Source organism: Ursus arctos, unplaced genomic scaffold, assembly GCF_023065955.2.
Source record: "Ursus arctos isolate Adak ecotype North America unplaced genomic scaffold, UrsArc2.0 scaffold_16, whole genome shotgun sequence".
NCBI lineage: Eukaryota > Metazoa > Chordata > Mammalia > Carnivora > Ursidae > Ursus > Ursus arctos.
The window spans coordinates 3,590,994-3,615,332 of NW_026622830.1; the positions used below are offsets into that span (position 1 = coordinate 3,590,994).

The following is a 24,339-nucleotide window of genomic DNA, read 5'->3' on the forward strand; positions in this document are numbered from 1 at the left end:
TTCCTGCGCGTGAGACCGGGAGCGTTAGCGAGCCTGCCGCAGGCAAACGTGATGAGGGCGGGGACGGAATGAGGACGGGTAAGGGGGTGACAAAGATCCCGAGGAAGGTGCCCAAGGTCTGGTACGGATGAAGGTAGAGAAGACGGAGACGTAACGCTTGCCGACATTCGAGACGAGCCAATATACGCCGTTGCCCCGGATCCTTGTGACAATAACGCAAGCCCGTGTGTGCCCTCGGGGCCCCCGGACTGGCCCAGGGATTGGCAACGGGGAGGGGCTGCTTCTGGCGGGTACGGAAACGTTCTAGAATGGGCAGTGGGGGCACACAATGGTACAAACACACAGAAAGCACTGAACGGCACACTTCGAAAGGGAACTGATCGGTACAGAAATCATAGCTCTATAAGCTGTTAAGATGGGAAGACAAACTCCCTGTCCCCGTGGGACCCTTATTTCTCCCCGGGTGCTTCCTCCCTGCCAGGCAGCTCTAGGCATCTCCTGTGTCCTGTCATATGGCTTCCATTCTGCAGCCCTGCGGGATAGACTCTTCTGGAAGCACCCCCATTCTACAGAGGAGGAAAGGGAGATGCAGGCCAGGGAGGTGGCCGCCTGCGGTCACGCAGTTGGAAACCAGGGCCCGGATGGCTGCCGAGGCCTTCTGACCAGAGCCCAGGCCTTCAGCCACACGGAGATGCCATCCACGATCGGGGTAAGCCGAGGGTCGTACCCCAGCTCTCAGAGCGCGGCTGCACCCCCGCCAGAGGGAGAGGAAGATTCCCCGGGCATTGCACGGGGCATTGGCGACTACACTCCAGGCCTTGACGCTTCTGCTGCTGACAGCCAGATTCAATCGTGGTGCATTCTTCCTCTACAACTCCACAGTCGAAAATCCCCTGCGTTCAGCACAGCGAGAATGAGCTTCTTGGAAAACAAGCACACAAGGGATCTCATATCACAGGTGCAAAGGGCTGGTCCCAGGCCACATGCGGCCCGCAAATGTGTTTTATGGGGTCCACACATTCCCTTTTTAAAAATGTGAATAGGCTCCCAACATTTAACTGGAGGAAATTTCGCAAAAACAGACATTTTCAGTTTCTCTTGAAAGCTCCCACCACCCTGGTCCTGCACTCCAGAGGTGACTCCACGCTTGCTGGATTCCAGCTGCCCCCTTCAGTGAGGACGCGTACTCCCCACCTGCCGCAGGTCCTGCCCGGCCCACGCCCCTACGGAGCACCTGGGCTGGGACTTCTACTCCGTGAAGTGGGCTGTGGACACAGTGTGACTCCCCCTCCGGAGAGCTACAGGTGAGCCTCTGTCACTGCAGGAAACCTTCTCCCCTCTCCCTCCTGGAAATGCTCAGGAAGCCTTTGGAGCAGCCCCGTCGTCCACCGGCCTTCTAGTGATGGTGTGGGGGACCGTGGGGGACTCCCACCTCAGGGCCCGAGGCCCTGCAGCCCGAGTGAGGCCGCTCCGGTCAGCTGGCCTGAGAGCAGGTGAGCAGGAGACGCATATAGTCCCTGGCCAGGGCGCACCCCGGGACAGAACCACACTCCAAAACTAGGAATGCCCACTGTGGATCTGAAGATGCGTGTGACTCACGGATATGCTTCTGACTGTGTCGGTTACACACCAGACTGGTGAACGGAGTCACAACGAAGCTATCAGAAGACCCCACTCTGAAACGGACGTCATTCATTCAATGCATATTCACTTCGTGGAATCGAATTCTTACTGAATTGCACCCTACTCACTACGCCGGGTCCACCTTGACGTCTATCCATCCAACCATCCAGCCATCCACCTGCCCACCTAACTACACAACCATGAACCGTCCATCCTTCTGTCCATCTCTCTGTCCTCCTACCAATCCACATAAACGTGTGTCCCTCCAAGCCCCTCAGCTAAGCCCTCCGGCTACCCGTCCATTCGACAGTTGCCGGCTGGGAGCCTGTTTTACACCAGGCACCAGGGCAGGCTCCAGGGTTAAGGCATCGAAGAAGCAGGGTCCTTCCCTTCCCAGCCTCGGTGAAGAATCATTCGTGCGAGTCAGTGGTCTTGAACCAGGGACGGCCCACGGCGCGTTTCGGGGCGCTGTGATGGGGCTAAGGCAGAGGTGCTAAGGGCTCGGATCGGAGCTGAGCTGGGCAGACTCAAGCTCACGTCGTCACTCAGCTGCTCCTGGCTACCAACAACTCGGAGCCCCGGTTTCCTCACGGGTGGAATGGAGACGGTGAGCTCTGTCACCTAGGGCTTCGCTGCCATGACATCGTGCGGTCCTGGGCCCAGACAGGCAGTGGCTCCACGGGTGACACTCCAGTAAGGTTTGCGTGCCCGGGATACACAAAGCTTTCATCAGATTCTTAAATCCATGACCTCAAAGGCTAGCGACCACAGGCATGGTCCCACATTTTGCAAATTTGGGGTTCACAGTGAAAAGGACAGGCTGTCATAGCCCCAGATTTATGCTCCCCGCACGGCTGTGCTTATTCCTGCTGAAGATGCCCAGCTGTTTTCTGCTCGTTTGTTTGTTGCTCACGCTAGATCTTGGGCACAGGAAGCTCTTTATGGTTCTACTCATTCACCTTCTTCCCTCCACTTTCTAAAAACCCTTTGGAAACCGACCCACTGGCAGTTTCCGACACGGAGCCAGCGAATGCTCTTGTGCGTAGGGAGCCGAGTTCAGCCTCTGAGGATCCTTGCTGACGGGTCAAGCTGGTGCTGGGAGAGCATTCTGCCACCAAGGGGCGGTCCTCAACCCGAGACCTCTCCTGACTCTGAGTCCCAGGTCAGCTGCTTGGACTCGACCGCTGATGGGTCAGGAGAGCTCAGGCCCGACCCTCCTCGGCATCTGAGGAAGATCGTAGCCTTCCCCCAGCCCACTCCATCTAAACAGAAACACTCGGCTCCTAAATGCCCAACCCCAAATCCCAAATTATTCAGCAAGGGCCAGGAACTCCAGCCCTGCAGGCTTTCAGAACAAAGAAAAGTGGATTCCAAGTCCCCTGAATTTTGGTTTGGTTGCATTTAATGCTGCCCCATTTCCAGGAGATCAAGAGGCTTGTTTGTCCCTGGATGTCAGTGAAAAACCACTGACCACTCGGTCTCTGTCTGTGAAAGCAGCGCGAAGTCGGGGGAAGATACCTGCTAGGAAACGAACGGACAGTAACGGGAAACACAGAGCCCTGCACAACACCATGCCGGTCCCTCAGGGCCCTTGCCCCCGAGCTGGTGCAGCTCCGACCACAACCCATCAGTTCAAGGCTGCCCGCCGAGGCCCCCACGGGGTCTCCCTGCCCTCCCGCTGAGGCCCCCGCCGAGGCCCCCAAACCGTCTACACACCCCTCCCGCGGGCTCCCCACGCGGTCTACACACCCCACCCGCGGGCTCCCCACGCGGTCTACACACCCCACCCGCGGGCTCCCCACGCGGTCTACACACCCCTTCTGCAAGCTCACTGGCACCCGTGGTTAACCACTGCTAAATGTGTCAGGGACCTGGATGTGCCAGGGGCCCCACCGACACTGTCCAAACCTGGACACAGAACCTCCCTCATGCTCTGCCTTCCTCCTTCCTGGGTCCCCTCCCCCAGGGCAGAGCATCCAGATCCGTCTGGGTGGGAGAGCTCCTCAAGCCCCCACCCCTCCCCCACTCCATGGCCCGTGTGACAGCGTCCATCTCCTTGACCAGCAGCACCTCCAGGACCAGCGTCCACGGCCCCATCCTGCTCCCTGCACTCGACCCCCATGTGTCAGCAGAACTGTCTTCCTCAGATGCCCTCACCCCGCCGCTCCCCCGCTTGTGACCCCTCAGGGGCTGCTCACCGCCTCTTGCAAAGATCAGACATCTCTGTTCACCACTTAGCACCAACTTATTGAGCACCTACTGAATGCATCAGGGACACGTCAGTGACCAGATAGGCAGGATCCCAGTGTCCTGCGGGGAGACAGACCCTGGAGAGGCACACAAAGCGGTCATTTCGGGCAGCAGGGTGGTGAAGAAACAATAGGAGGTTGGAATTGGGGAGTCAGGGAGACTCGGGGGGGTGGTCATGGCAGAGCCAGGCGGGGGGGCCGGGAGGTGACACCCGAGCTGGGCCAGGGACAAGCAGAGGCAATTACCTGTGGATGGGGAGCATGGCAGGCCCACCCCTGGCCCCGCTGGGCCCTCTGGCCCTGTGCCCGCCACACCCCTCTGCAGCAACCTGCACACCCACAGCCACGCCAGTTCCGGACTTGGTGCTTTTGGGCCGGGGGGGGTGGGTGCTCTCAGCCTGGGACATCCCTGTGCTCCTGGATGCTTACAGACACCACCTGCTCCGAGCCACCACTCTCTGATGCCTGTCCCCATCCCTGCCTCCCTCCTAGACCCTGCAACTCTGTGGCTGGTTCGCACACCTGTCTTTGTGCATCTGAAAACAAGTCCTTCCATTCCTGCCCCCAGAACCGTGCGTTTTTGTCCTTGGGGGTGAGCCCTCCACACGTGTCCCCGGGCATTTGGAGCTGCTGGAAACACCAGTCCCGTTTTCCTGCGTTCCCGACTTCTCCCTGTAGGTAATTTAAATCACCACCGTCTAGCACAGCAACCACAGATAAACCGCAGGGCGGGAGGCCGAATTTCCAGGAATTTGTAAGGACGGCAGTAGCGCTGTCGTAAGAGCCGCGTTCCGTGCTGGCTGTGGCCGGGCCCTGGTCTGGGGCATGACGTGCCGGCGTGCACGGTGAGGGCCGCACAGTGGGCCTGCGAGTGGTGTTCTAAGGACTGAGGAGGTGACAGGTGCGCGGGGTCCCCAGCCACACGGGACACAGTCCCCAGGGCTGCTGCTGCTGAAGCAGACAGACCCGGCCCGGCCGAGGGGACGCTAGCTGCCTCATTAGCAGGACACACACCAGAAGCTTCCACCACAGGTCAGTAGCTTTCTACACCATGTGCAAGATGGGAGCAGGACGGCCTGGCCTCAGGTGGGGAGGCCCAGTGGTTGGGGGTGGGGGCGCTCTGGAACCTACTGTCCGCTGCTCACTAACTGTGAGACACGGGGATACAGCTTCCCTCTCTGGGCCCAGTTTCCTCATCTGCAGAGCGGACAACGGCCCCGGCCCGGGACATTGGTCAGGCTTGGAAACAATCGGCTCAGCGCCCGCCAGCAGTCACGGGCCAAGATGCTGTCGCTGCTGCTGTGAAGTGTGGCGTCAGGGCTGCTTCTCTCCCTTCCCCGGCCCTGAAATGTACCCACGGACACGAGTGTGGAAGTGAGGATCGTGGACCATGCAGGCTCAGGCACAAACCCGCCGTAGAACAAAGGCCCAGCTCCCCTGCCGGCCTCGCAGCCTGAATGACAGCTCCCGTGGGACGCCACCGCTGCCGCTCCGCACGGCTGTCCCAGGCCCTAAAATAGAGCTGCCCCACCTGCGGTGCACCTGGAGGTTGGAGAGCCCCTGAACTCGGCTGTCGCGCTACGTCCTGTGCCTCGCGCCCAGAGACACCGAGGGGCAGCTGTGGGCCAGAGACCGCACCTATGGCGATGCCTGGTCCCCATGAGGCCGTGAACCCCAGCAGGTGTGCAGGCAAAAGGTGAAGTGGGACGACAGTAGCCAGGCGCTCGGGCCACCTGCGCTGCGGGCACCCCGAGTCCGTGTCACCTGCGCAGACGTGGGGGGACAAGCACGGTTCGGGCCCCCAAGCAGTAGGGGGAGCAGGCTGGGGGTTCATGACCTACCCAGGGCCGCACAGGGCGGTCTGGCCGGGGTCATCCTGACTCTGGGCACCCTGTTCTGGGGCCGGGCTGGATCCAGACCCCCACACAGCAGCGGGTCACCGGCACCAAGTCATTAACATTGGCTCCGATCGGGGATAACGGTGCCGACCTCGTTGTCTTGATGGGAAGGACGGGTCAGGACAGTGTCTCCCACCGAAACAGCCCAGGTGCCATCTGGAAGCGACAGAAATGCCCATCTCTCTGCACGGTCGTGGTGGCAAAGAGGCTGGGAAGACTTGGAGGGTCGACAGGTGCACCCGACGCTCGGCGGCCTCAGCACCGTCGCCCACCCCCCGCCAAGCACAACCTGCTCACGGTGTGTGTGACGGCAGAACTCGTCGTGTTTCCTTGGGACCCAAAGTGAACCGTCACAGCATTCTTCTCCTCGGTGTCTAATCAGAAACTCCCGGAAGTGGAACGTTCAGTTAAAATGTACAGGTTGGTACCCTGGTCCTTCCCATGTGCTGCTCGCTGATTCCTGAGTCCTGCGGCTGCCACGGTGGTGCGTGCGTGCGTGTGTGTGTGTGTGTGTGTGTGCGCGCGCGCGCAAGCCGCCACCTCGCTAGGGCTGGGTACGATTCTGCAGCTCCTTACTGTTACTTATGTCAACGTTACGCCACAAACGTTAAAGAGTCATATTTTGAAGTCCTATTCTCTGAACGTCCCGTTGTCATTTTAATTGGGGACGGAAGTTTCTTTGTTGCTACAAATTTCTGTGTCTGCAGCTCCTAATGAAGTTGAGAGCTTCCCATGAGTTTGTTCACAACCTCTGCTCCCTTTTCCCGAGCCCCGCGCTCCAGGCTTTCGCACCCGCGGACCTGCTGGGGTCCGGCTGTGCTCCCTGACAAGCGGCCTCGTTCCCAAGTAATGACGTTGTCTAATTCAATGTGCTTCTCCTTCTCCTGCTCTCCTTACTTTTCTTCTCTTCCTCCAGTTTCTGGAAATGCAGTTCATGAAAATAATCCATAAAAACGAAAACACGGACGTGTGAAAATGAGCCTTGTAGTTTTACTTTAAAAGTAAAGATCTTGAGGGAAACTCCCAGTCTGTTGCTTGTGGGAGGGGAGAGCAAAGCTGGCAGATGCGTCTGCTTCGAGATGAGACACTACTAAAAACCAGCGTTAGAATTCTGTGTCGCACCACGGAAACCCTTCTGACAGGATGCTAACGTGGCAAAATCTCATAGTCGCTAAGAGGTCTCCCTAAAAAAATATGTATTTTTACTTACTTTTTATAGTAAAATCTATAAATGATTTTGAAATCATGCACAGAAAAATATAGCCCATAGAGATAAAATGAGGAGTTGAGGAAATCTAGGCAAAGGCTGTACAACAGAAGGTCAAACGCAGACCCACACCCCAAATGATACAACGGCATTGCCACAGGTAGCTGCACACGGGCTCTGAGCGTCCTGGTGGCCAAAGCAAAAAGGGAAGCACGATTAATTACAAAGTGTACATTCTCTCTTTAAGTAGGCTCCACACCCAGCACGAAGCCCAGCGTGGAGCTTGAACTCACAACCCCGAGATCAAGACCTGAGTGGAGATCGAGAGTTGGACGCTCTGCTGACTGAGCCCCCAGGCACCCCTGAATTGTGCATTCTCCTTAAGATACTAAAGGGCAGCTGTCATACACAACACAGTTTACTGGGATCCTGAAGCCTCAAAGAACAGTCTTCCCAGGGTCCCGAGGAATAGACACAGTGCATCTCGGGGCAGCGGGGACACTTGGGGAAGAAGGGCCCCGTTAAACTAGAGATCCCAACTCAGGAGATCTGGAGCGGGGTCCCGGAATCTGTGTTTTCACAAAGCTCCCTGGGGATCCCGATGTAGTCAGAGGGGGGCACTGGTGGGACCTGACGACGAGCTACCCACCCGCGTCTCCTGCTGTGCACCCACGGGCAAGTGCACGGTTCTGAGCCAGTTTTCCTCATCTGAAGAATGGGACCATTTATAGTAGCTGTCCCAGAGAGCCCTGTGAGGCTTCAAGGGGAGAACATTCGAGAAGCCCTCCTCAGGAAGCTGGTATGGAAAAGACTCTGAACAAACATTAGCAACGACCATTACTAACAACCGTGCTTCCCGGTCCCTGTCTTGCAGGGTGCAGGGAATGGAGCGAAGCTTCTTCAAATTGGCAAATGCTTATCAATGCCCAGCTGCTGTGACGACCGCCACCACCCCCCCACAATGAAGCTTCAACCCCGCCCAAAGGAGTGGCGTCCTTTCCAGCAATCAAAGGTCATTTTTTTCCTGGTTAGCACACAAAAAGAAAGGTTTCTGTATTTTTGAAATTCTGTGTCCATAGAACGGAGAGCCCGCAAGGGACCCTCACCCTGAGGCTTCGGTGGACAGCAGGCACCAAAGCGGGTACTCGGGTCCAGGCAGCCCCGCGATAAAGCCCGCGCCAATCTCCATCCCCAACCCTCAAAGCATCCAGCCTCTTCCTTCAAGTTCTGCAGATTTCAAGGCGACCATGGCGGGTGAGGGCAGCTGCACGCAACACTGTTTTTTCCCGGGGACTTGCGTTTCCATGGAGGCTGCGTGGTGGCAGACTGTTCCGGACGCGGCTGAACAAAACGTACAAAGGCACAGGCTTGAGGATCATTTAAGTCCTGTGCTACCATGCTAAGTACCAACTCCCAAAGGACATTCCTGAGCCTTAACCAGCTTCTCACAGCATGGCCCCCGAGGGGAGCCCCCTCCCCCGGGACAGTTAGTAGAAGGTTCGTGCATCGCTCAGGCTCCCGTCTCCAGGCGGACTACAGGGCTGCCCCAAGGAAGCACAGACAAGCCCAGCAGCCGCATCAGCATTAACAGCGATGCTTCACTGGCCCCAGGTGCGTGTACAGGGGATGCTCGCTCGGTCCTCCTGCACAGGTGACCATGAACCCAGGGGGTCCCAGCCACGCGCCCGCCAGCCCCAGCTCTGTGTGCCTGCGCATCTCCTGCCAGGAACATCGTCCTGCAAGGACGAACCTGTCTTCATCTCACCACCAGGAGGGAGATTCAGAGATGGCAGGTTTGCCCGAATTCCCACCCCTGTGACGGTGAGGCTGGGACCTAGCCCACCTGCCACGTTTCCCCCAGAGCCTGTGTGAGGCTGAGGGGCCCTTCCCGGGCGTCACGAGCCCCCAGTGTTCCCCGGCGGGGGGGACGCTCTGCATCATCTCTGCCCCCCCACCCGGAGAGGGACAGGAAGTACTCTGCACCCAGGGGCTGGACGTGTGGGTTGCAGGCCGGATGCACCCGACAGAAGGAAGCCAGACCAGTATGAGAAAACGCGAGGCGCTGAGATAAAGGAAGCAGAGTTTTCCCAGAACGCTGCCCCTGGGGCCCGGGGTTCAGGGGACACACCTGGAACTGCGGGACCTGTGGGACCTGAGCAATCACCGAACCTCTCCTCAAGGCTTAGTTTTCTCATCTGTAAAATGGAGATAAGAACGCGTACTTTACCGGTTCCTGCAAGGACTGAATCAAATGAGGGATAGCAAGCAGAACTTACTGCCCGGGGTCGGCCCTGAGAGAGGAAAGCTGCCGCACATCCTTAATCTCCACGCCCCCTAAACGGTGCACAAGTCGTGCCCTTGGCATGATTTCCAGAACACGCCTGCTGTGTGATGCGTGCGGGTTGTGGGTCCCTAACGTGCTGCCTGCCGATGCACCCACAGGTGGACATGTGTCAAAGGTGCGCCGCACTCCCGAAAGGAGGGAGGCCTCTGACTTCACGGAGTCGCCAGACCCGGTGCACGGAGCCGGGGACCGTGACCACTCCCCCCCCCCCCACAGCCCCGGGAGCGCCCCAAAGATAAAGTCTAAAAGGTCTGGAAATTAAAGAAAATAAAACAGAACAAAAACACCCAATGCGCTTGAGGGGATGGGTGGATGGAGTGTTGCCATGGCAACCAGGGCTGAACTATTCAGCACAGGCTGGAGGAAGACCCTGGGAGGAGGCAAACAAAGACAAAGGGATCCAATTAAACCGTTTCTGCAGGAAACAAGCGGCTGACCCTCTGGGACATGACTTCTCAACTGCCACTCTCTAGAGCCCCAGAACCGGGCCCGCTTTTCCATTTTCACACCTGGTGACAAACGCCCAGGGAGCTACTGTGCTCCTGTCTGAGGTCGAAAATTATTTACAGACTCAGCGAGTAACTGGGGAGACCTAGTCCAGGGCGTATGTTCGGGGTACCTCTCCAGGCTCTCGGGCGTGGTTCCTGGCCCCCACCCCCTCCCACCTCCTCTCTGCACCCACAGACAGGGGTGGGGGTCCCTGGACTTCTCTTATGCAGGCAACCTTGGGGTAATTTCGTCCTGTGTTCGAATCACATATACATCACTGTTTACTACCTTTCTCTTTTTTTTAATAAAGATTTTTATTTATTTGAGAGAGAGAATGAGCACGAGCAGGCAGGAGGGGCAGAGGGAGAGGGAGAAGCAGACACCCTGCTGAGCAGGGAGCTGGACATGGGGCTCAATCCCAGGACCCTGGGACCACGACCTGAGCTGAAGGCAGATGCTTCGCCCACTGAGCCACCAGGTGCCGCACTAATTCTCTCCTTAAATCAATTCACTTAATACTCTATTTTGAAAGAGAAGTTGGTTTGTTTATCAAATAGAAAACCATTACCAGTTGGCAGACCTAGAAGTCAACTCAAAAATCATACGGTAAGTCAATACATTTTTTACCTCTGGGTAGGGAAGGATTTTTTGAACATGACACAAAGGGCATGAACCATAAAAGTTTACTAGAGGTCGGCAAACTATGCCCTGTGGGCCACGGCCTACGTTTATAAATAAGGTTTTATTGGCACGCATCCAGGCCCACTCATGCCCCACACGGGCTACTGGCTGCGTTGGTGCGATGATAATAGGGTTGTGTTGTTACAACAGACACTGTGGGGTCCACAAAGCCAAAATCTCCACTCTCCGGCCCGTCACGGAGAAGAAACCTGTGGACGCCCGAAGTATGTGACTGGCAACCCAGTGACCTTCCTGCACACAGGAAAGGTGAACAAAATGCAAATACGAGCCCCCAAACCGAGAAAGGACTGGAAGCCACAATCTCCAAAGTGAACTCCTAAAAGTATTAAGACAAAGAAGGCAGCAGTTTAAGTACGTGAAAAGAAGAAACCAAATGCTGATAAGCACTGAGAAAATGTGCAATCTCACTAGAAATAAGACAAAACCAAACCTTCTGTGAGTGCACATCCTATCCACGAGACCAGCGACAATGCCAGCCACGCTTGACTGATGAGCATATTCTCCTGACCATGGTGATTGGCTCAAGATGAGCATGTGATCCAAACTTGTCCACTTAGCCCTCCTTGGTCAAGGTGATTGGTTCAGGAATGGGCTCCTGTATTGATGTGAGCCTGGAGCTTTGGGGATTAGGATGTCGAGTGAAAGAGCCAGAGAACGAAGCCACAGAGAGCACAACAGAGTCAAGAAACAGAAAAAGACCAACTCCCATCAATGCCATGCAAGCACCTGGATCCAGCCATGCCTGCAGCACACCCAGAGGCAGTAAGCGCCAGAGGTCACAGAGTGCCTCTGTCTTGTTGGCTAGGACACCTAGCACCCTGCAGAGGGTCTGACACATCACAGTTATTCAGCAAGTAGCTGCTGAGTGTGTGACCGCATGAATATGGCTTGTGCCCCAGTGAAAAGAAAGAAGTTTGCAAAGAAACGGAGGCAGAGAGAGGATCGAGACAGGCTGTTCCACCGCGATTCCAGCATGCAGCAGGAGGCTCTATTCCCGGCAGGCCCCTCTCCCCACGGCTTCTCCTGTGAGCCTCAGAACACGCCGGTGAAGGGACAGGAAATCTCCTTTATTATAAAAACAATACGTAAGTAGACAAGGGGCTCCTGCTTCAGCAGCAGCACGGACAGGAGAGCAACGGCTCGGTCACTCGGGGTCTGCAGACCGGGAGGCTCTCGACACAGCCCCCTGAACGGTGCTGCAGTTTGGGAAGCACGGACGGTCCCGTTCTTCACGTGACACGCTGGAACCGCCCCCCCCCCCCCCCCCCCGCGTTCCGGTCGGTGCTGAGACTACGCCCCCGGGGCCGGATCCCCTCAGCCTGTGGTCCCCCATGGGGGCCCGGAGCCTCACTGCCCACACAGGCGGTCAGAGCCACACCGAAGCATTAGCCATCCAAGTCCCACCAGGGTGGTGGCAGCACATCCCCAACCTCATCCCAGGATGTGGAGGTCATCCCCACCATCCCCTGCTCCGCAGTCTGACATGCCTCCCACTGCACTACTAGCTCCTCAGGGGGGTGCGCGAACATCCCCCACCCACCGTGGGTGAGGCCTGGGCACGGGGATCTGGTGGACACCCTGCAGCCCCCCTCCCCCCGAACACCTCCAGCACAGCTGAGGCCAGAGCCGACGCCAGGTGTGGCACATCCCACGTGGCTGTGAACGTGGCCGTCCCGGTGCCGAGGCAGAAAAGGCCCCCTGGCTGCACCACTGGGGCGAAGATGCCCCGCCCCCTCTTCTAGAGCTGCGCCGTGTGCTGTGGCATTAAAGGCTCTGATGTGTCCCGTGGCAAATAGATCATTCTCGTAATGGTTCCCCAAACATACCGGAGCACGGAGAACGTGCTCACACCTAATGCCTGCTGTCTCTTTAGGAAATGCGGGCCCACACCCCTCTGCTCAGAGGGCCTCCAGGGGACCAGGCCCACAGCTGGGGCCCACCATCCTGAACTTGTCCCTCCTCCTGCCATGCGGCAGGCGCTGAACCCCTCAGGATCGTGTTTCTCGACCATCTTCCCCGGACCGAGCCCCAGAGTGGACATCAGTCACACGGGAAGGGGTCTGAGGCCACTGCTGTTCTCCAGGAACCCTCGAGCTGACACGAGTGACCTCCACTGCCCGGGGCTGTATCACGAGCAACTGTCACAGCGCCTGCCCCTCACACGAATAAATTAAGTCTTCATTGAATGACAGACGAGGTGATAAATGCTTGACAGGTGTCACCATCTCATTGCAATCAGGCTGATACAGTCCAACACTGGGAAGTTCCCTCGACCCAGTATTATCAAGCAATTGGTTAAAATGGTCTGGCCTCAGGTGTGGATGGGGCTCATGGATCTCTATTATAAGAAGTTTCCCGACGGGGTTCCCGAGCCCCAGGTAAACAGCAGGCACCCTCCGCCACACAGCTTCGAGCTGACGCAGGGAGTGGACCTGGCTCCCAGAGGTCAGCAGCCCAACCTCGAGCACCTGCCACACGACAGAGGCTCTGCCACAAGCCTTTCTTACAGGATCTCTCTGAAACAGACTATGACCTTGGAAGGTCAGCACCCCACTTTACAGATGAGAAAACCAAGACCCGGGGGTTAAGGTCTCCCAGTGCATCACTGCAGAGCAAAACTCGAATGCAGGTCTGCGTGATTTCAAGTCCTTAGGACACTGGCTTGGCACCCTGCGGCCTGCAGTAATGTGTGCCATGCTCAACCCGCCCCTCCCCTGCCACGGGCCTGGCAACTGGTCTCATTCCCATTCTACAGGCAAGAAAACCACGGTAAAGACTCACAGCACCTGGCGTCTGGGCTTCACCCAGGCACGCTCCTGGTCCTCCACCCCGGAAACACTCGGTAAAGCATTTCAGTGGAAGGTGGGGACACTGGGGTCCACACTCCCCAGCACAGAGCACAAACAAGGGCTGGTCCCCTCGAACAAAGAGCCCTGGGCCTCACGCAGAGGAAAGACCCCCTGGAGAAGAAGTCCAAGGTGACCTTCAAATCACTGCGTCTTGACCAGGATGGATTCTGTCCCCCTGGGGCCAGTCAACAATGACGGGAGACATTGTTGCTTGTCACAGCTGGGCAGGGGGAGGGCTAGAGGAGTATCTTCTAGGTGGAAGCCAGTGTTGCTGCTGAGTGTCCGACCACGCGGACAGCCCCGGCACAGGGTCATCTGGCCCCAAATGCCAGAGTGCGGGGGTTGGGAGATCCTGCTTGAGACCTTCGCTACTGCATGTGTGCCCACAGACCAGCAGCGAGGGCATCCCCTGGGAGCCTGTCTAAAGCACAGACGCTCAGGCCCCGCTGCAGACCTGCTGCATCGGAATCTGCACCTTCCCGTGGTCCATGCAGGGGACCTGGGTGCAGGGGACAGGGAGAAATGTGGGTCAAGGCCAAATCAAGGGCGAGGCACAGGGACAGCTGGTCCAGCTTACCATCAGGATACTATCTCTTCCTGCTCTGCAGGACCTGCTTCTGAGGTTTAAAGAGGGAATGCGTGGGCTGGAGGGGATGCAGGACACTGTCCCTTCAAGCCCAGCCCCCCGATACCCCACGGGTGCCGGAGGAAGGTCGGGGAGATGGCAGCATGCGGGCGGCAAGCATCGGCACTGGCTGCCTGAAGCCCAGTAATGTCTCCTCTCCAATACCCACCCTCAAATTCCGGGGCTGCAGTCTGGCCCCTCCGTTTGGGAGGATTGGGGGAAATCCACCCTGCCGGAAGAGCCCGACTCCCAACAAAGCCCTTCGCTTCAAGCTCAGCTTTGGGCTGGCTTCGTGGCAGGGGATGCTGGCGAGAGCCGGGGGGCCCAGCATGCTCTGGGTTCTGGACCCCAGTGACCCCAGTTCCTGGAAAGCAACCTAGAGAGTCAGCCAGCACTTCAAACCCGCCACACTGTCTCAGTCCCGCCCCATCCTTGGGACAAAACATCATGTCGCAGGCCACACAACTGGATCCCCAAAGTTTCAGCTGTGAAGACCCACAGCTCCACGCTGTGCTGGCCCCTAGCACAGTGCATCTCCAGCTGGCCAACCCCGGGGACGGCCAGGGGGACCCTGGGAGCAAAGGGTGCTCACTCATGGCTCTGGTGCACAGCCAGGCGGCAGATGGTCTCAACTTGGTGCAGACACTGTGCCCCCCAAATAGATTTCCAGCTTTTCTTGAAAAACTTACAAGATTGGGCAATACTGAATGCAATTCTTGCAGGAAAACGATGGTGCAGGTGAATGGGCACTCTCCCCCATGCCCCAGACGCCGACGAGCCATGTCCTCCCTACTCTGTCACCGTCTCTCCCCACTGCAACCCCCTTTCCTCCTGCAGGTGCCTGGCCTGACCGCCACTACAGACCATAGCTCCTCCACTGCGGGGGGTGGATGTGCCCCCCTCCCCGGGGCGTCTGGAAACATGTGGGGACAGCTCTGACTGTCACAGGAGAATATCATGTGTAGAGACCCAACTTACTGCCTGGCCCCCGATGGCAAACAGACAGCCCCCATGACAAAGCAGCGTCCCGTCCCAAGTGCGGATAGTGGCGAGGTGGGAAGCCACCGTCAGCACCCCATGTGGGCACCCTGAGACAGCACGGCCCCGGGACGTCCGTCCGAGGGGCTGGCCGGCGGGACGCAGCCTCCAGCCTCCGCCCCTGGCTCCACACCGCTACTCACTTGGAGAGTTTCAGCTCAATCTGCTGCCGGATTTCCTGCCTCTCCTCATCAGTCCTCCTGGGGAAAATATTCCTGTCTTCCAGCTCCTGCTTGCTGGGCCGGTTCCGCAGCTTTACCGCCAAGAGCTCCTTCTTGCATTTCCTGGGCAGTGTTCCTGAGTGCCACCAAAGAGGGGGCGGAGGGGACAAGACAACAGGTATTAGTCAAACGCTGGCTTGTTGCCCCAGCCGCCCAGCTGTTGGAAGAAGGCGTCGGCATCAGGGCAATGGGGGCACGTCTGTCAGCCTGGGGTTCCTTCCAGCGGCAACGAGGGCAGCACAGGGACAAAGTGATGTCACCACCCATGGGCCACACGTTCCATGGCTGGGTGATCAATCACAGTCCAGGCCTCCAGGGACAGTCCTGGTCGACACCTGCTGCCCCGGGTCATTATTCATGGCACCCGGTTTTTCTCCTGCGTGTGGACCATGACTTAAAGTTACTTTCTGCCTGGCAGCCCCCCTCCCATCCCCCTTCTCCACATGGTCCACACTCCCCGCTGACACTACCCTCTGGCCACGCGGGTCTTCCTTCTGTCTCTGGAACATCCCACCTCAGGGCCTGTGCAGCCGCTCTGTCCTCCGCCTGCCACCCAGCTCTGCCGGACCGTCCACGGCTGGCCCCACAGCCAGCCTTCAACCTTCCTGAAGAGGCCCAACAGGGCTCCAATCACCATCACATCATGCCATTAATCCCCCCACCCCATGTCTGATCTCTTCCCGCTGGTTACTTTACTCCATCTCCTGCTCGAGACTAAGTTCAAGGGCATCTGCCCTCCCCGGGCCCCAGATCCGTGCTGACGCAGCAGGTCCCCAGTGAATATTGTTGCGTGAGGGAAGGGGGGCGCTGACTCAGGATCTCCAGGTGGAGACTGATCTTTATTTCCACACATGTCTAGGATCAGCTGAGTAAAATCGGGGTGCAAATACGATCTTGAGAATGGAACGTCTAAATTAAGAGAAGTGGGGTTTGGCGGCGTTCACAGGCAGAGAAAGATCATTCATTAGCGGGCTGGGAAACGGAGGTGTTCTGGTTCATTGAGCTTTCTGAATGAGACTCCCCACCTGCCCTGGGTGCGTGGTTTCGTAGCTCTAATGAGACACGGATTTCAATCCTGGGGCTCAAACCATCTTCCAACGTGGACACTCCCGTAGGTGGAGGCAAACGTTATTTCTCAAGAAAAATGGCTCCCAACGACAGCAGCGTCCAGTGTCAAAGATGGGAACAGCGCAAGAAATGAGTCGAATAACGTGAGGGTTCAACAGAAGTTTGGGATAAAGACAGACACAAAATCAGGGCTCAGCTGAGGCTTGGGTTTCTAATATGAGCTTGTTTGCTGTGTGTTTTACAGAGACAGAGAAAAATAATGGCTCAAGTCATTTCAGCAAGGGCTCCAGCCTGAATTTGTTTTAACAGCTTTGTAAATGACCAGAGCCCCGTATTTGTAGGATCATAAAGAACCTGAAGGAGTCACACGCGTTTTCACTTCGTCTTTACTGCATGTTCTGGGGGAAATCGGAAGCTGTGGTGGCATTCATGAGTTAAGGGAGTCTTGAAGGTCTCAGGACAAATCCTACGTGAATGCCAAGGGTCTAACACATGGCGAGAAGGGATTGCCATTTTCGGAGAACCAGAAAGTGCTCGACCACGAAAGACCCTGAATGCAGTCTAATCTTTTTAGCTTTTGATAAAACAAAAGTCTTTTAAGCCCATTGCAAATGTCTTGGGTTTCTTATTACAAACTTTAATCGTATGCATTCTTCACTGAGTAAAAGATTCCTTCATCAGAGATTTCCAGATGTAAATGAGAATTCGCTCCGAGGGAACCAGCGGTGCTCCCGGGCACAGCCCGCGTGCACAGTAGGGCCACCGCAAACACTTATGGGATCACTTCAGGTCTTCTCCAGAGTGTCAGGAGGTTACTAGGTTTTGTTACTGAAAAGCCAAAAAAGGAAATTTCCAGACAAATAGCTTAAAATGAGGCTTTTCATGGGGCACCTGGGTGGCTCAGTCATTAAGCATCTGCCTTTGGCTCAGGGCGTGATCTTGGCGTTCTGGGATCGAGCCCCGCATCAGGCTCCTCCACCGAGAGCCTGCTTCTTCCTCTCCCCCTGCCTGTGTTCCCTCTCTCGCTGCCTGTCTCTTTCTCTGTCAAAATAAATAAATAAAATCTTTTTTTTAAAAATGAGGCTTTTCATAAATTTGGCCGGCAGGTGCGCCCAACCGTCAGCAGCACCGTGACTGAGCACGTGTCCCAGAGCGCACGCGCTGACTCGGAGCAGGAGGTGAGGCCGGGAAACAGCGGCCATGAGACCTTTCTGTCCAGGTGTGGGGAGTGAGCCAGCTTCCCTCCCCAGGTGCCCCCGGACACGCTTGTGTTCTGACCTGGAAATCCCACCTCTGGGAGTCTGCCTCCCAAAACAAGGGGGACAAGCACATAAAAGGCCATAAAAAGGTGTCCATCCAGCACCATTGATGAAAGCAAGAAATTATACACAACCGAAAAACCCAAGACAACACTTGTCAGATTACGGCCCATCGTACCACTGGGCCAGGGCAAGCCCATCGAACACGGGGGTGTGCACGTTACTAAGAGCCAAAAAGACATTCACGGGATGCTTATAACGTTTAGTTACCGCAGCTTGTACAAAAGTAAGTATGTCATCTATAGAAATATATTTGTGTCTGTGTAGGTGTCTAATTTTGCAAGTATGTATGATATTATAAGTTGGCATAGAAATATCAGGAATTGATCAATTTATGTACTAATTTTGCTTTCTGTATATTTTTTATCCCAAACATAGTTCTCTGATATGAAAATAGATAATTATTTAAAAAGAAAGCACACTGTTGAGTGACATCGGCGAAGATGGTGGAAAATTCTCTCCGTAAAAGCAACCTGACAACTGTCAAAAATGGTCAGGATCCACTTTTTTGGAACGCTCTAATTAACTGGACGGCAGCAGCAACACAGGGAATGTTAATCCAAGGGAAAGAGGCTGAGTGTCTGTAAGAGAGTGTAACTCTGTCCAGCACCAGGCCCCTCTTCCTCCAGCCCTGCGGTAGCCTTCAACTTCGAGAGTTCGCATCCTCGGTGAAGACCAGCCGCCCGGCAGTCACGGCAGGGCGCAGCCAGGCCTGGTTCCCCTCTGACCCGTTGCAGGCTCCCCAGAAGTCCCCACATGCAAGGCTGGCCGCCCCGGATCTGATCGGAGCTCACCCAGCCCAAAATGTCTTTCTCTGGATCCATTTGTTGAAAACCCTATTGTCTTTCCAAGGCGAAGACTCTCATGGAACTTCAGACCAGTCCTGCTCACTATCCTATGAAGTTCTGTATTGGCAAAAGCCAATTAAAAAAAAAAAAAAAACCAACGTATAGGCCAAAAAAATTAAGTAAATTAAAAGCAAAAGCCTGGTGTTGCCACATCAGCCCAATGTCAGCACATGCTGGGGGCACCCTTCCAATGCACAGGTGACAGGCAGGGAGCGAAAGGTAGGGTGGGCGATGTTGCCGCCTCTCGCCAGGAACCGGAGTGGCCCCAATAGCCACCGAGCGCTCAGAACCAGGGCTCCAGCTCAGCCAGCAGGAGGCAGCCTTGCATGGCCAGCGAGTGTGGAACCCCCAACAACCCCCCAGGCCCCTGTCCCGTCAGCTCCCATTACCCACCCCAGCGGAGCAAAGGGTGCTCTTGGAGAACTTCAGGCCGTCAGTCACCCCCTTCGTTTGTGAAAGGCTCCCTTCCTTTCCCCACAAGCCCCACATCGGTCTGGTGTCCTGCCTCAACAGTCACACCTCAGTCTCCTTCGCTGGTTCCTTGTCATCTCCCCAGCTCTACAACATGTTGGGGTGCCCCAGGACTCAATCCTCAAAGCCCTCGGTCCACACCTGCTTCCCACATGACCTCTGTCCCATGAGACACTCCAGCCCAACTGCTAACGGCAGGGACTTCCCCAGGTCGCCACACCTTCTCTCCTGCAGTCCAGACTTGCTTACCCACTTCCATCAGGACATCCCCACCCGGGTCCCTATCAGGCATTTCAAATTAGCACGTCCACAACCGAGCACCTGCGCTCCCAGTAAAGCACAGACAGGCTGAGTGACGTTCGCGGATCTGTTCAGGGCAGCCGGGCACCTGCTAGCCACGTCTGCTCCACACCCGGCCCCGAAGTGAGGGCCGTGTGCCTGCTGAGCCTCTCGGTGAGGGAGGGAAAGGGGCGAACAAGCAGCTGTCATGACCAGAAGCACAGGACGAGTGCCTTCTGTGTGTGCGAGCTCAACCACATCTCCGAACTACCTGTCTGCCTGCCTCTCTCCCCAGCTGTGGTCACTGCATGAGCCGGAGACATTTTCACTCACAGAGAAAAACAAATCTGCCAGGCTCGTCCATGGAGAGAACTGTTCCTTGTTCAAGGTATCCCATACACAAACTCGAAGTGCCTGCTGACTTACGTAGCACCGGGCAGAACAAGCCAAAGAGGCAGGGGGCATGAGGTGGAGATCAGGAAAGGCTTCCTGGGGGAGGCGGCATCTGAGCTGGGACCTGAAAGCTGGGGCCCCACACCCCAGGACATGCAGTCCCAGAAGCTAGCTTCACTCCATAGCAAGAATGTGCTGAGGAGATCTGCCTCAGGCCCCGAAGTAAAGTGATGTGCGGACTTCCGCTTCTGGCTAAAACGGATAATGGGAACTGGCTTTTCTGCCCCAAAAGAAAGCAAAACAAAGTCCAGCTACACGAAACAATGGCAAAGATGCTGGAAAGCACAGTGATCCTGGTGGGACGCGAACCAAAGGGAGCCCTACGGATGCCCCGTCTCTGGGACCCCAGGTCTCTGGGCTGGGGACCTGGGGGAGGAGCCGGGAGGAGCCTGCCACACGGCCTGAGTTGAGAAGGTGAAGGGGGGAGACCAAGGCCCCCCGAGTCTGCAGCGTGGAACTGGGGGCCAGGGGGTCGCCCAGACGCAGAAGTGAAGATCTGGACTTTACCAGAGGCTGGATTTAAACCTAAGTAAGAATTGCACTCAGTGTGAATAGTGTGAACACCCTCCTTAAAGGCAGAAAGTCCCAGAATGGATAACAAAGCAGGACCAAACTGGATGCTGCCTACAGAACACACATTTTGACGCGAAGACTTAGACGGGAAGTCCCAGGGGAGCGATGCAGCGCTCTAAGCCCGGTCTCAGGAAGGCTGAAGGGGCACGTGAATGGCAGACGCGGTTGGTTTCCCAGCCGAGAACCTGATCCGGGATAAAGGGATGAACTGATAAAGGGGCAACTTCATCAGGAGGATAAAACGGTGCAAAGTTCTTGTGAACGTGGCATAAAGCAAACCTGACAGAGCAGAAAGGATAAATCTAAAGATAGAGTGGAAGGTCTCAAGACCCCTGCAAGTAATTTTAAGAACAAGCAGGGGCGCCTGGGTGGCTCAGTCGTTGGGTGTCTGCCTTTGGCTCAGGGCATGATCCCAGCGTTCTGGGATCGAGCCCCACATCGGGCTCCTCTGCTGGGAGCCTGCCTCTTCCTCTCCCACTCCCCCTGCTTGGGTTCCCTCTCTCGCTGGCTGTCTCTGTCAACTAAATAAATAAAATCTTAAAAAAAAAAAAAAAAGAACAAGCAGATGAAGTGTGCAAGGATGTGGAAGAATGCAAGGATGTGTGCAAGGACGTGGAAGTGTGCGTGGATTTGGAAGTGTGCACGGTTGTGGAAGCGTGCATGGATGTGTGCAAGGATGTGGAAGTGTGAGAGAATGTGTGCAAGGATGTGCCAGACAGGGACACCACCATCAAGCCGCTGGATCTGACTGGCGTTTATAAAGCCCCCACACAGGAGAACGCATGGTCTTCTCAAGCGCACGTGCGGCGGTTGCCATGACAACCACAGGCTGAGGTATAGTCCAGTCTTGATCAATTTCAAAGCACTCCAGCCCTATAAAACGTGCTGTCCGATCGGAGGGAAATGAAACTGGGCACTGGTTACAAAAAGATCTCCAGAAAAGTACCCAAATCTTTGGAAACTACATAAAACAAACAAAAAACCCACACAACTTTGGAATAACCCACAGTTCCAAGAAGAAATCAAAAGGGAAATTAGAAAATATTTTGAAGTAAATAAAAACGCAACATATCAAAATGGTGTTGGGGGAGATTTTACAGCATTAAATGCCTATCTTAGAAAAGAAGAAAGCCTTCAAACCAGTGACCTCAGATTCCATCTTAAGCAACTGCAGAAAGAAGAGCAAATTAAACCCAAGGAAGTAGAAGGAATCATACAGGTCAGAGCAGAAACCAGTGAGACCGAAAACAGAAACATAATGAAAAAAAAAAAACAACTAAAACCAAAAGCTGGTTCTTTGAGAAGAGCAATAAAATTGATAAAACCTAGAAAAAGGGAGGGAGAGGGAGGGGGAGAAATTATCAACATGGGGAAGTAAGACAGGTGAGCTCTCCAACTGATTCTATGCAAACTACCGAGGCTCGCTCAAGAAGAAATATAAAACCAGAATAGACCTTTACCTATTAAAGAACTCGAATTTGGAATTAAAAACCTTCCCCCATAGACAACAAAACCTTTACAGGCCCAGGTAGCTGCACTGATGACGAAGCATGTAGTAAATAACGCCAGTTCCGTACAATTATTTCAGAAAGTTCAAAGAAGGGTGAGCACTTTAAAGTCCATACTACAAAGCTAGCATGGAGTGATGTTAAAACCAGAAAAGATACTCAAATCAAAACGATTTAAAGACTGCCACACCTCACGAACATGGATATAAAATTATAAACTATTTTAGCAAATCACATCCGAGAACTTATAAAAATGGTAATACACCACGACCAACTGGGGGGCAAGGGGGCTGAGTATTTGAAAGGCAATCCATGTAATTCACCAAATCACCAAACTGAAAGAGAAACCATAGGGTTATCTCCGGAGACCACCCTGCCCCTATGGGGAGCTGGCCCGGTCGGAGCTGGAAGGAGCCCAAGTTCCCCCGCCCACACCAGTGAAGGCACGAGAGGGTGAAGAGGCTCAAGGAGACCAGAGCTGGCCCAGGTCACAGCTGAGCATAGAGCCCACGGCTGCCTTCTGGCTCCTTCCGGCTCCTTCCAGCTCCAACAAGTAAACAAGGACGTTCACTTGCTCAGCTACAAAAACAACACGTCCTCGTAGCAGACAGCTTAGGCTTAAAGCAGTATTAGGAGGGGAAATATCCCCTTTCCTGCCCACTCTCACTTCCAGAAGAAACCTCTACTGTGTTTTAGATTTATTTCCAGACCTACTTCTGTGCAATTAGCAACTTACTCCCACGTCACTCTATGTTTTAGGAACGCGGATCACACCATACAGGGCACCCTGCGTACATGGTCCCGCTCACACATCTGGCTCCAGCTCCAGATCAGGCTGAATCAGCCCAGCTCCTGCCCTTTGAGGGCCACCAATGATCCCAGAGTGTGACGGTCACATAGCCCGTTGCTTGCTGAGCCAGACCCCCGGGGGGGGGGGGGGGGACACCCAGGTGTTCATTTTTGCTCTTTCTCCAAAACTGCAGGTACAATCCTCCCTCCTGTCCTCCCAGCCCCGTCCCTGGAGCCAGAGCGGGGCTGGTTTTCGCTCATGACAGGTGCTCCTTTCCCAACTCTGCCCCGCTTCGCTGGCCTCCTGGGAAAGAGGGGGAAATGTAGATGGAGCTGTGGATAAATAAGAACATATGTCTAGGAGCTCTGCAGTTAAAGATAAACTTGCCATGAGATAGCTTTTTCTCAATCAGGAACACTGTGGAACTTATGCTAAGGACGTAATTATGAGACGCACAAGTCTTCGCTCCAAGGATGTGCATCTCACGCTGCTAACGTGGCCTGACTGGCCGTCCCGGCTCCCCGGGGGCTCAGGCCACATGAGCTGATGCCAGGAGGCTTTGGCAGAAGAGAAGGAGCAAGCAGGGCTGGGTGCCAGGAGAGAGTGGGGATGGCAGGGGTACCCCTGCCGCCCTCTCCAGGGCCCGACTCGTGGACAAGCCCACGTGAGAAGGGCCCTCCGGCCTGTCCTGGCACAAGCAGTGACACGGTGGGGCCAGTTTTCATCGGCTGTGACATTGCTGTAGCCATTATACACTTTATCCCTAGAATTTGCATTCAGTGCTCTTTTATAGTTTGTTTCTCTAAGATTCTCCCTCTGTTCGTTCATCCTGTTCCTTAAAACCCTGAACATACAACTACAGGTCTAGCTGGCTTTGAACGTGGTCTGCGCTGGGTCCCCCTGCGCCCCCCGACCCCCAGCACCCCGGCCCAGGCCTCCTCCCACAGGTGACCAGTGCTGAGCCTCATGAAGTTCTGCCTGCTCGGGCACACCCCAGCCCCCGGTTCACTGAACCTCCACACCACTGTCCAGGGGACCCCTTCACACAGCTCATCTGTTCCAATTGTCTGTCCTACAAATTCCAGCTGTGCCAACAGCCCAGAACCCCCGTCTCCACCTCCTCGTCCCAGTGAGGCCACCTCCGTGCACTGCCCCCCCAGGAAGATGCCAGGAGGAAAGCTGGACAGTGTGGGGCTCACCCAGAGTGTCTCCCATCTAACAAGGGTGATGGTCTGCACTACCTGCAGTCCTGTGCCCCCAAGTCCAGGTCTGTGGCTGGTTTTGGTGGAAGGGCGGGCACCACGGCTCTGCCTAGGTCAGCGGCAGCAGGGCTGGACGCCTTGAAAAACAGCGGCCCGACACTCATAAATGCCACCACCGGACTCCCAGAGCCTCGGAGACAAGGACTCGCTCCTGTCCATCTCTCCCTCCCCCGTGCAGGACGCAGAGTGGGGCTCACATTTCCTGAAGAAACGAGTTCTGGGAAGATGGGGAAGGGGAGGCAGGGACTGCTGGAGCTTGAATCCCTAGGAACACGGCAAGGACATGCACGGGGAATGGAGACCCAGGAAGGTGGGCAGGTTTCCTGGTCGAGGGGCAGCGTTGGCTTCGGCTCTTGCAGAGCTAGGGGGCAGTCAGGGCATCTACAGGGACACAAGCAGAGAATAGAGGGACACCGGGGGCTTCCGCGCCACGGAGCCCTGCAGCCAGGGATGAAGGCCAGCCGCTCACGGGGAGAGGCGGCGGGGAGAGCATGTGCGGATGAGCTGGGAGAGGCAGGGAGCC

At 55.8% G+C, this 24,339-nt stretch overlaps 1 protein-coding gene across 1 annotated transcript in view; it reads right to left on the reverse strand.

Moving 5' to 3' along the window:
* Positions 1–24,339, reverse strand: part of PHACTR3 (phosphatase and actin regulator 3) — a 210,027-nt gene that overhangs the window by 21,192 nt on the left and 164,496 nt on the right. Inside the window, exon 8 of the mRNA XM_026503833.4 lies at positions 15,168–15,321. Within this exon, the coding sequence (XP_026359618.2) occupies positions 15,168–15,321 (154 nt within the window). The remainder of the gene's footprint in view (positions 1–15,167; positions 15,322–24,339) is intronic.